Below are 11,292 nucleotides of genomic sequence, written 5' to 3' on the forward strand. Positions count from 1 at the left end.
AATCTATCAATAACGAAAAATTTTGATTTATTTTAGGGATTTTCTTGTTGACACCAATAAAGGCGTCAAATAATTTATAAACTTACATTTTTACTCTTTTATTATAACATATTTTTTTCTAAGGAAGATAAATATGGTCATTTCATATGTACTCATGAAAAATGCACAAGACAATAAAGCTTTTGCTAATAACAAAATGATAATTCACTTTCAACTTATTTTTCAAAACCCTATAGATTTTTTATTTAGACTATCTCAATCCAAGTTTCCCCTATCAACGTCGAATATTTTGTCATGAGGTCTCCCCCATTAATACCAGTGACTTTGCCATTTTGCCATGGGTAGCATGTCAAAGATGAGAAATTTACTGGAATAACACAGGGTGAGTTCAAGGTTCCAAAGCTCAGAGCCATGTATTTGATCCGTCTCCATTAATTTCAATTCCATTCTAATGGGGAAATGATCATTCCCTGGTAAAAGGAAACAGAGCAATACTTTCAGAATACTCAAATTAAGATCATTAAAACCTTAACCAATACAACATCTTAATACAAATATATAAAAATTTTGAGTATAGTATGACTAGTTAATGTAGAAGATGCCCAAGGTTAAGAAGGATATAATCACTTTATACATTATTTAGTCTTCAAAACTCTTTGAGTATTGACTCAAATTGGGTGGATGAAAACCAATGACAGCATTATCAATCTCATTTCTGTGTGCATAATCTCCTTTACTCTCCTAAAAATATCTTCCTACGATCCATAGCATAGTCATAAATCATGTGTGGATCAGGGAGGGACTTGGACACACTTTCCCTCTCCATGCACCTTTTCCCCCAAGCAACTAGTTTTGGAAATTCAGCTTCCATACTGAAGTTGCCAACCTTCTCATAGGTATAAAACCAAGCAGTAAAGGGAACAAAGCTCAGATCCACAAAACCAAAGGTTTCACCATTAAAATAAGGCTTGTCTCCCAGCTCTTCTTCAATCACTTTCAATACCTCTAGCAATTCCTTCTTTCCTGATTCTTGCTCTTCCCCTTTGGCAGCCCAAGATCTCCTCCCATTTGGGTGAACCTGCATTTGTATTCACAGTTTGCAGGAATTATCTTAGATCATAAAAGGATAAAAGACTTGTAAAAGAATGAAAATAGAAACTAATTTGCTGAAATACAATACAAGAATAGAGATTAAAATCCTAGGTTTCTGGGTTGCATCAAACATAGCTTAGATATGGTTCTAGTTGTGCCCAAAGCCACAGACCAGAATAGCTAACAAAACTATTTTGTTGATATCGAGACGCATAGTGAAAAGATCCATTTTTTCTAACCAAATACTAAAAAGGGTTTTAGAGAAAATACCTTCTTGTCAACGAAATCACCCCAGAACCTGGCGTGTGCACGCTGGTAAGGGTCAGAGGGTAACAAAGGAGACTTGTCCTTTGAAATCTCATCAAGGTATTGAACAATGATTAGAGATTCACAGATGGGTGTTCCGTTATGGATCAAAACAGGGACCTTCTTGTGGATTGGGTTCATCTGTAGAAGCAGAGGACTTTTGTCGAACAGGTTCTCGTCCTTTTGTTCATATTCGATTCCCTTCTCGGCCAAAGCAATATTCACTCTCATCCCAAAAGGGCTAGGGCCGAGGCTCAAGAGAACAAACTCACCTGCCATTGTTTAGAAATTCACAGATAACTAAAGAAAAAATAACCCAAAAGACAAGTGTTATTGTTATGTGAGAAACACAATACAAAGCAGAGGATATAAATATATATATATATATATATTAAGGCTCTCGGCTATTGTAATCTGTTTGGGGTTTTTTTTTTCCCATTATCTGATCAGCTGCTCATCTTCTGGAGTTGAGATTTTTTTTTTCAGAAGATTCTTAACTGACGTCATTGCTTGCGCTTTGATAGATCCAAGGACTGCGTGGTTAGTCTCTCTTTTTATTTTGTTTGGTGCATAGGTGGCCAGAGTTTTTTCCCTATAGGCGAAGGGATTTCATAATGGTGTCACAACTCACAAGTCACACTCGCATGGTGGCATGGTGAATGCCAATGCAGAGATTACATGTCTCGTGTTACAGAACGGTTACATAAAAGACCTTATCGTCTCCTATCAAGTCAAGTTCATCTTGAATAGGAAATCAACTATTTTCCTCTTAACATTACATGGGTTAGATCATGTGATGGAGGACTCGACACTATGGTTTTAAGTATTGGTATGGTATCGCTTGTATTGGATTGATATTAGTTGAGATTGATTTGGATCAGTATTTCATATCATTTCAGTGGTAAAATGGTAAAAAACAATTTTTTTTTAGAAAAAGTAGGGGTAAAATAGACTGATACCCACTGATCCGATCTGATTCAGATGGGTGTTGGTATCAGTATCGATACTGGCCTCTAAATCCTTGCTTGACACTCTGATCGCAAAATAGCTAAATTTTAGCTTAAAGTAAACAAAGAAAATTGCTCAAACTCTGATTCAAAACTTCAGTAAAATTACTAAAATACCATCAAATGGGGATTTTCATTTAATCATTGACTACCTAGTCATCATCTAGAGCCTATAGACCATAAAGGAGCACATAGGCAAGGGGGTAGTGGGGGGCGTGATAAAGTGGGACGGATAGAGCAGTGAACACAAAATGTCAAGAACTCATGTGTCTTACACTTGACCCATGGTTGGCAGCACCCATTGAGCTACAAGCTCATTCCCAATAGAGATGAATTTATAAAGAGAAAAGGTTGGGCATGCCACTTTTGGTAAGTTAACAATGTGTATCAATCACAAAGCTGAACACTGGAAGGCAAGGGCATCTTTTGTAAAGGGGGGGAGATGAGATAGGAGAGAGGATGCGACATGTTGGACACCTTGCCAACGTACCTAGCCTTTTCAATACAAAATGATATCTTTCATAAATTTTGCTACTTCATCAACTTATTTTAAAATGAAATTGTACCAATGAGATGTTTACCTAGCCCTCTATCACATGGGTTACTCAATCAAATACCCTCTAGTATTAACCTACACAGCTACAATATTTTGACCACTACTACATATGCACTCTTTCAAAGTCTTAGATTTTTCAAAGTTCTATTTTGTTATTTGCTGGTGAACTCATATTAGCCTCAAACTCAACATGTAAATGAGAGACCTATGAGCTTATCTATCTACAAGATTTAGGCCCCATCTGATAACTCATTTGATAGATTTTAGATGCATTATGTGTGGTTTCTTAAGTGGATTATGTAAGAAATCTCTACCGAAAGTATAAATTGAAAAGAAATCACTGTGATGTTAGAATGCACCTTTCCATCATGAGGGTGGGTGATCGAATCATCCAGTAGGAAATATTTAATGAGAAGTGAGAGTCTAAGGTCCATGAGTGGAATACAAAAGAGCACAAGAGAAAATCTACAGATTAGCATTGTGGACTTCTTTGTCCTTTATAAATAGTAAAAAACCATTAGATTCTATTTTTATTTTTATTTTAAAATACCACTAGATTTCATTACATTGGAACCTTTACCCAAAAAAAAAAAATGGAATGGCATATTACTTTAAAACTCATTTTAACCTTCCAACATAAACTCACTTGCTACTTGCACTTGTCCAAATCCATATTTTTCCCAGTAAGAATCCATGAAGTCTATAAAAAAAATATTAAAAAAATATAAAAAAATAAATAAGAACGTTACCCATTGACACAAGCACACACCTAGACCATCCCATCCAGCATTAAAGATACTTTCACCTATCCTTTCATTGATTTATGCGTTCCATGTACCTACGCCAACAAGATAGCTCTTGCCCCCAAAAACAAACTGCATAATCAGCATAGACCCCTTTGAATTTGTCAAAAGTGGCCGGTGATTCCAGATCCCTACGAACTACCGGTGATGGCTCACTAGCTTTCAAAGTATGTTATACATGCTACCAGGCTCTTAGAGGCAAGCCCATGAAGACTATCTCCCGAACCCATTCTTTTATAAGAATTAAGAAGGTTGCAATGTCCTTTCAACTCCATTCTATCCCAGTTATCTGCTTCTTGATGACATGATCAAGAAGCACTTTCATTTTAGAGAGTTTATTTTCATTCGGTTGTGAGGTTTGCCACTCCATTCTAGGTTGCACAAACCTCTCATAGGTATAGGTATTTAATATCTTCCTAAAATACCCACCTGAGACCCCTTCAACCCATTTAAAACACCCATGATGAATGTCACCATGGGTGTAGAGAAACTTGGTCCATTTATTTTTATTGTGAAAAATGTTTTTTAAAGTGAAAGAAGTAAATGGCATATGATTCTGCGAGGATGTGGGAATGACATTCACTATTTTAGGAGTTCAATGATGACATCAAATCACCATGGGCGAAGAGGATCTTAGAAGAGGATCCCCAAAGGCCGAGACTGAGTTTAGACGTATATTAAACCTAAACTTCTATCATATGGTAGCTAGATGAAAAAAAAAAAAAAAACTAGAGGGACCAGTGGACCTGTGGGCTGCTCTACGCATTTCCGACCACAGTTTAAGATATTGGATTGGCACTAATCAGTCCTGATTGATACCAATTTAATCTGAATCTGGATTTGACATATTTACCCCTGATTTTTTATTTTAAAATTGATTTTTTTAACCTTTTTCAATGGTATATATGTATTGATCCATTGATATAGGATCACTCTAGAATCGAGATCACCCAGGACAGATACATAATTGTGATTGCAACGAAAACATTGTTATTGTGTAATTTGCCAAGGGGTGACTAAAAATCATTGATATCTAACTAACTCGAAAATTGGGTTCAATTAAAGTAAATATTTGTATATTGACACACCTTAAGGTGTCAAAAAATTTGCAATCTTAATTTTATATATTTTTATAATATAATAATTTTTTCTTTTTAGAAAATAAATCTTTCTTTTAAAGGATCTATAAGTACACAATAGTTAAGATAATGCATGCAGAACTTTTAGTTGTTATTATAATGAATCATTTTCAAATTACTTCTAAAAAATTCTATTATATTCTTAACTTAATAAATTATATGCTAAAGTTCTAAATACAACCGTTGTCTTGAGGCAGGTTTGAGAAGATGGAATTTGATGTTGGGATAGGTCAAGATCGATACCAATTTGATTTCAATCTGGATCGGCCAGATTTTTCTTGGATTCAATTAAAAAGCATTTTTTACTATTTTACCCTACCATTATGGTATTGGGCAAGAATCTAAGATCGATTAAGGTTAAGGCTTATACTAATCCGATCTAACTAATTTAGACTCATCTGATCCAATTTCTCAAATTATGATCGTGAGTTCATGACTCATTTTGATTAGAATTTAGATCTGCTGTACATATGTTCATCTAGATGTGCATGTAAAAAATTTAACACTTATCCCTTTTACTTCCATATCATATGTAGGTCTAGGAAACCTACGTACAGCAGATCCCAACTCTTTTAACAGACCCTTTATGTTTTATGAAAATCAGAGAAATTAAACTCTTTTTGCCACCTTTTTCTTGTTAGTACTTCAAAAGTCAAAACAGCTACACAACGATTTAGATAAGATTTCTATTAAAAAAATAAAAATTAGATAAGATTTGGACAATCTAATCCAAGCCTCCCCTGTCAATATCGACTTATCCATCCAATACTCAGTCATGAGGTCTCCCATTCTCCCTTATCAATATCAGTGACTTGCGCTAAAGACCTAATCAGTGTCGGTCAAACTATTTTTTTGTAAAGAATTTTTTTTTTTCTTATTAATTGGGCTACAAATGTTCCACTTGATATTTAATAAAGGCAGATTAAGTCAAAAAAATATTTCTTCAATCGAAAAGTCTCAACATCTTCATTGAAAGCCACTCTACGAGACTTCCAGTAGTCTCTGACTTGGTATTTGAATTGTAATAATGTCTCAGCCCCTTCCCAACTTGATCGCATGCATGCCAACTTGATCGCACACATACTCCAAGTTTGCAACTCACGAAAATCTATCTGCTTACAATGGAAAAAGGTTTTGTGTTTTTTTTTTTTGGTGGGGGGGGGGGTGTGGGTGAGCGTGACCCTGCATTTAAGGATGAACATCCTCTGTTTTTCTCATCCCTGTTTTTTCTTGTTTTGTTACCTGCAGAACACGACACGTGGATTACTTTAAGATCAACGGTCAAAGTTGGGTAAGGATTATTACATCCGGTGTATTGATTTTAAAATTGTTCACATCTCATGTTTTGGGTCTAACACAGCGTGAGGAAATGACTAGCCTAATCCTATGAAATGAAAAAATATATTTTTATAAATACTTTCTCATTCGCTTCCATTGATCCACGTGGTTCAGAAAAGAGATTCAGCCATAGGAAATACTTTCCTTTATTTTAAAGAAGTAGAGGGGGGTGTGGGTGAGCGTGACCCTGCATCTAAGGATGAACATCCTCTGTTTTTCTCATCCCTGTTTTTTCTTGTTTTGTTACCTGCAGAACACGACACGTGGATTACTTTAAGATCAACGGTCAAAGTTGGGTGAGGATTATTACATTCGGTGTATTGATCTTAAAATTGTTCACATCTCGTGTTTTGGGTCTAACACAGCGTGAGGAAATGACTAGCCTAATCCTATGAAATGAAAAAATATATTTTTATAAATACTTTCTCATTCGCTTCCATTGATCCACGTGGTTCAGAAAAGAGATTCAGCCATAGGAAATACTTTCCTTTATTTTAAAGAAGTAGAGGGTAAACACCAACAGGCCCAAAACGACATCCATTGGTCCATAGCTATAATAAAGAACACAGGATGTGAACACAATACCTACTAGTAACCTACTAGTAATTGAAATTCCAGATCTGAAGCTACTCTCTCTCTCTCACTCACTCAACCCCGACAACCTTCCTTAGATGCATAGCGTATTCATAAATCTTCTGAGGATCAGGAAGGGACTTTGACACACTCTCCTTCTCCATGCACCTCTTGGCCCAACAAACCAGCTTTGGACAACTAGCTTCAACGCTGAAGTTTGCACAACTGTCACATGCATAGAACCAGCAGTAGAAAGGGATAAGGCTGACATCCTCAAACCCAAAGCTCTCACCACCAAAGTAAGGCTTATCACCAAGTTCCCCTTCCAACACCTTCAAGCATTCTATGTATTCCAACTTCATTTTCTCATGCTCTTCTCCTTTGGTCTTCCATAACTTTGCCCCTGATTCAAAGGCCTGCTTTTTCAGAGTCCATTTCTCGAAGGTTAGCTAATCAGTAAACCAATCTGATTGGAGATTCATATATAATTGAGTCCATATTCAGAAAAATCAAAAAGAGTATCTGAAAATTCAGTCTTAGATAAAAGCAGGACCTGCGAGGCTCTGTTTGATTGTAAGGAAAGTGAAAAATTTTAAACATAAAGAAGAAACTCTAGTAATCAGGCCTAGTTTGAGGAAGGCCAGAAAAAAAACCCATAGAGACCATCGAGTGATTCAGTCTCAGAAATAAAACAAAAGGAACCAGATAAGCAAAAAGGGATTGCAGACTGCCCATCTCGCTAGAAACCAAATAGAGATGCAGGATTCAATCTCAAGGAGAAAAAGAGATGGGACACAGATGAGAAAATCGATCCTGCAAAATACCCATCTGACTAAAATCATGGAACCCATTTCTAGTCCTCTGAACTAGTTAAACAATTAAACACTATTTTGTCAAGATACAAGTGTGAAAGATGAAGCTCAGTTCAAAACAATAACCCTAAAGGAGAGAAAACTCAGAAAAGAAACAGAAGAGAACCCACCTTCTTGTCGATGAAATCAGCCCAGAACCTGGCTTGAGCACGCTGGTAAGGATCAGCAGGCAACAAGGGAGAGTTACCCTTCCAAGTTTCATCTATGTATTGAACAATGTTCAGTGATTCACAGATGGGTTTCCCATTATGGATCAGGACAGGGACCTTCTTATGAACAGGGTTCATCTGGAGAAGCAAAGGGCTCTTTCTCTTGAGATTTTCTTCCTTATTCTCATAGTTGACACCTTTCTCAGCCAAAGCGATTTTGCATCTCATTGCATATGGACTAGCCCAAAAGTCCAGAAGAGTAACCTCCTCAGACATTGTTCAACAAATTGCAGAGCTTGAAGGCCTAAATAATTATGATGGCTACGGCTTGTTTTGTATGTGAAGAAATTTAGAGTGTTAAAGGTTATTTATAAGAGTTTTCTCTCTCAATATTGGTATTGGGACGTTGATGAACATTGAAATTTCTTTCTCTTTTTAATTCCCTATTCCACTTGCTACTTCCTACCATCTCTGACTTATTTGGATAAGATCATAGGGCTATAAATAATAATAATAATAATAACAATAATAAAAATAAAAATAAATAACGATGTCTACGAGATCCAAGAAGCTACAATTCTGACTTATTTGGTCAAAACTATTTCCTCCGATCCAAGAAAAGTGTTTTGTTTGGTTGTTTGTTTTTTTTTTTTTTTTTTTTTTTCAGCAAAGATTGCGTGAGGAGAACTAACCTTTTGATTATTAAAACAACCTTTGATTACAGGGCATAGGCTCACTTCAAAGTTTGAATATCTGGAAACATAGCTCATCATTGAATTCGACTTTAATTTTTACACTTACCCATGTCCCATGATAGTAATAAAACTTGGGCTAGGATTTTGAAGCCCCAGCTCGGCCCGAGCCAGTTTGGATTAAGATCGAGACTGAGCATGGCCTGATCCATCCCGCACAAATATAAATCACAATTGACACACTAAATTTATTATATTTTATACCATCCACACTATTTTCTAAATCCATAAATATTTTAATTCACCACTGGACACCACCCACTCTCATTATCATTTATTACATTTACTTATTTACTTTCTTTTTTGTTTAAGTCATAATACTGTCAAGATTTTTTTACTATTGAGCCTAATTTGGAGGGGTAATTAGGACAAAAAATTTACTCGGTCAAGATTAAATTGTTAAGCTAATTAAGGGGAAAGGATTTTTTTTTTAATTTTTTTAATTTTTTATTTTTTTAATACCCTCTCCTTTTGCAACCATAGTGATAAGAGCCACTTTTTCGTCCTCCCCTCTCCTCGCAATATTTCGTTGTTTAGACATTATATTTTAGATATAGGAATGTTTTAACGAAGTAAACTTAAATTATTGCCTGCCAGAAAAGAAAAGCAATTTTATTGGGGGTTTTCATTATTACATAATTAATAAAGCAATCTCTCTATAATATTCTTTAATGTAAGTGCTTATTGATGGGGTAAGATTTGACCGGATGATCTTCCTTGCAAGACTGGGTGTTCCACGCTAGTCCTGCACAAGAGAACAGATAAAAGAGTGCCAGACTGACCCGATGATGGACTCTCCGATGCCTAAGCCATAATTTCTCCACACTAGTTACTTAAGACCAAGTAGCACTTTTTGAGAGTTCAGCTTTGACCAACTGTCCACCCTGCTTGATTCCATGAATATTCCCTGATTCTGGGGAAGATCCTGCAGTTATCTCCTATATCCGTGAGGACCCTAGACTCAAGAGAGGGAGCCGTTTCGAGTTTTGAGGGGGTTGTTACTCCACTGCATGCATCCATTACGGATGGTATTTCCTAGCTCTTCACGTTCTATTGGTTGTTGCTGCAGGCTACGGTCTTCGTGGCAACCTGGGAGATTAACAAAGGCAAGAGCTCGGTCGTGTGGGACAAGGTTGGAGGTCGTTTGCCAGGAGGCCGAGGTGGAGGCTCGGCCAAGGAGAGGCAGAGGGGAAAGCTCGGTTGTCTTGAGGCTTGGCTGTAAGGAGATTGAAGTGATAGCTTGGCAGCCAGGAGGCCGAGGCGAAAGCACGGCTATCATAAGGCAGAGTCTAAAGCTCGGCTGTAAGGAGATGGAAGCGATAGCTTGGCCTTGGAGAGGGCGAGGCGATGGCTTGGCCAAGGAGAAACTGAGGTGAAAGCTCGGCCATGGGGAGGCCGAGGTGGTGGCTCGGCCATGGAGAAACCAAGGAGAAAGCTCGGTCATGGAGAGGCCGAGGCTGGAGCTCAGCCTAGATGTGGCTGATGTAGCGGTCTGATTTTGGCTCAATACTTATGTATATACTTATTTTATTATTTAGAAAATTTTTATTCATGCCTATATAATTTTCTAGGTATTATTCATCAACATGAAAATACATACTTCTTTATCAAAGGAATATTGTCAATGTAACCAAGCATATGATAACATCAACAAAGAGAAATTACGAATTGATATCATTGAACTTTTAATTATGATGTGTAATACCATTTATACTCTCACACATCGCTCACGAAAAAAAAAAAAAATTCCATCTTGTTACAGGCTTAGTGTAACAAATGAGGGTTACACAAAACCATTATTTCGAAGCAGCACCTCAAGTACACAAAGACAGAAAAACAGAAATGAAGAAAGCCCAAAGAATTAAACTTACAAAACGCCAAAGCCCTCTAACAGGAGTCCTGAATTACAGAACTTTTTACTCTAGACCCATCTTCTTCTTGTTTTCTAGAACGTAGTTGTAGACCTTTTCCGAGTCGGGTAGGGACTTGGCCACACTCTCCCTCTCCATGCACCTCTTGGCCCAAGCAATAATCTTTGGGGACTCGGCTTCTGTGCTAAAGTTGCCACATTTCTCCACCGCGTAGAACCAGCTGTAGAAGGGCACAAGGCTCACATCCAAGAACCCAAAACTGTCACCACCGAAGTAAGGCTTTTCTCCAAGCTCTCCTTCTAAAACCTTCAAGGCCTCTATGAATTCCTTCCTAGCTGCCTCTTGTTGTTCTCCCGTTGTACTCCATGTATCCCGTAGAGAGGGAAAAATCTGCCATTTCACAACACATGAAAGGACTGATGAGATATGAGAAAAGAGGCAGTAAAAGTGCAAGAGGTATTCAATTAAAAATGGTTTTTCTTTTTTATTTATTTATTGACACTTTAAGAGGTGTAAATAGATTTTTAATTTTATTTTTTATTTCTAAAAGAAAAACATTTTTTTTTTATTGAGGGTAATTATTGTCATTTCACATGGATATTCGAAGGAGGTGCAGGACAATAAAAAAAAAAATCTTTATGATAAATAATAATCTATTATAATAAATTCTTGATAAGTCACTTTCAAATTTCTACTAAAAAAATACTTTCAAATATTTTTGAAAACCCCTTTATATATACACCAAACTTTAAGAACTTCTAGGAATAAAATGAGAGGAAATCAGATCGGTCAACTGTTGATACTAATCCCATTTGTTACCAAAAAAAAAAAAAA

General features: G+C 36.6%; 3 protein-coding genes across 3 annotated transcripts in view; all 3 read right to left on the minus strand.

Moving 5' to 3' along the window:
- Window positions 1–474: 474 nt before the first annotated feature.
- LOC122058775 (glutathione S-transferase U25-like) lies at window positions 475–1,964 on the minus strand. Its single transcript, XM_042621460.1, has 2 exons — window positions 1,363–1,964; window positions 475–1,078 (listed from the first exon to the last, which is right to left on the minus strand). The coding sequence occupies exons 1-2, from the start codon at window positions 1,675–1,677 to the stop codon at window positions 734–736; spliced, it is 660 nt and encodes a 219-aa protein (XP_042477394.1). The 5' UTR covers window positions 1,678–1,964; the 3' UTR covers window positions 475–733.
- Window positions 1,965–6,711: 4,747 nt separating this feature from the next.
- Window positions 6,712–8,251, minus strand: LOC122058776 (probable glutathione S-transferase). Its single transcript, XM_042621461.1, has 2 exons — window positions 7,797–8,251; window positions 6,712–7,230 (listed from the first exon to the last, which is right to left on the minus strand). Exons 1-2 carry the CDS (start codon window positions 8,109–8,111, stop codon window positions 6,886–6,888), a joined length of 660 nt encoding a protein of 219 aa, XP_042477395.1. The 5' UTR covers window positions 8,112–8,251; the 3' UTR covers window positions 6,712–6,885.
- Window positions 8,252–10,106: 1,855 nt separating this feature from the next.
- The window catches only part of LOC122060098 (probable glutathione S-transferase), a 1,922-nt gene continuing 736 nt past the window's right edge, over window positions 10,107–11,292 (minus strand). Inside the window, exon 2 of the mRNA XM_042623267.1 lies at window positions 10,107–10,848. Within this exon, the coding sequence (XP_042479201.1) occupies window positions 10,504–10,848 (345 nt within the window). The 3' untranslated portion in view covers window positions 10,107–10,503. The remainder of the gene's footprint in view (window positions 10,849–11,292) is intronic.

This window comes from Macadamia integrifolia, chromosome 13 (assembly GCF_013358625.1).
Source record: "Macadamia integrifolia cultivar HAES 741 chromosome 13, SCU_Mint_v3, whole genome shotgun sequence".
In the NCBI taxonomy this organism is placed as follows: Eukaryota; Viridiplantae; Streptophyta; class Magnoliopsida; order Proteales; family Proteaceae; genus Macadamia; species Macadamia integrifolia.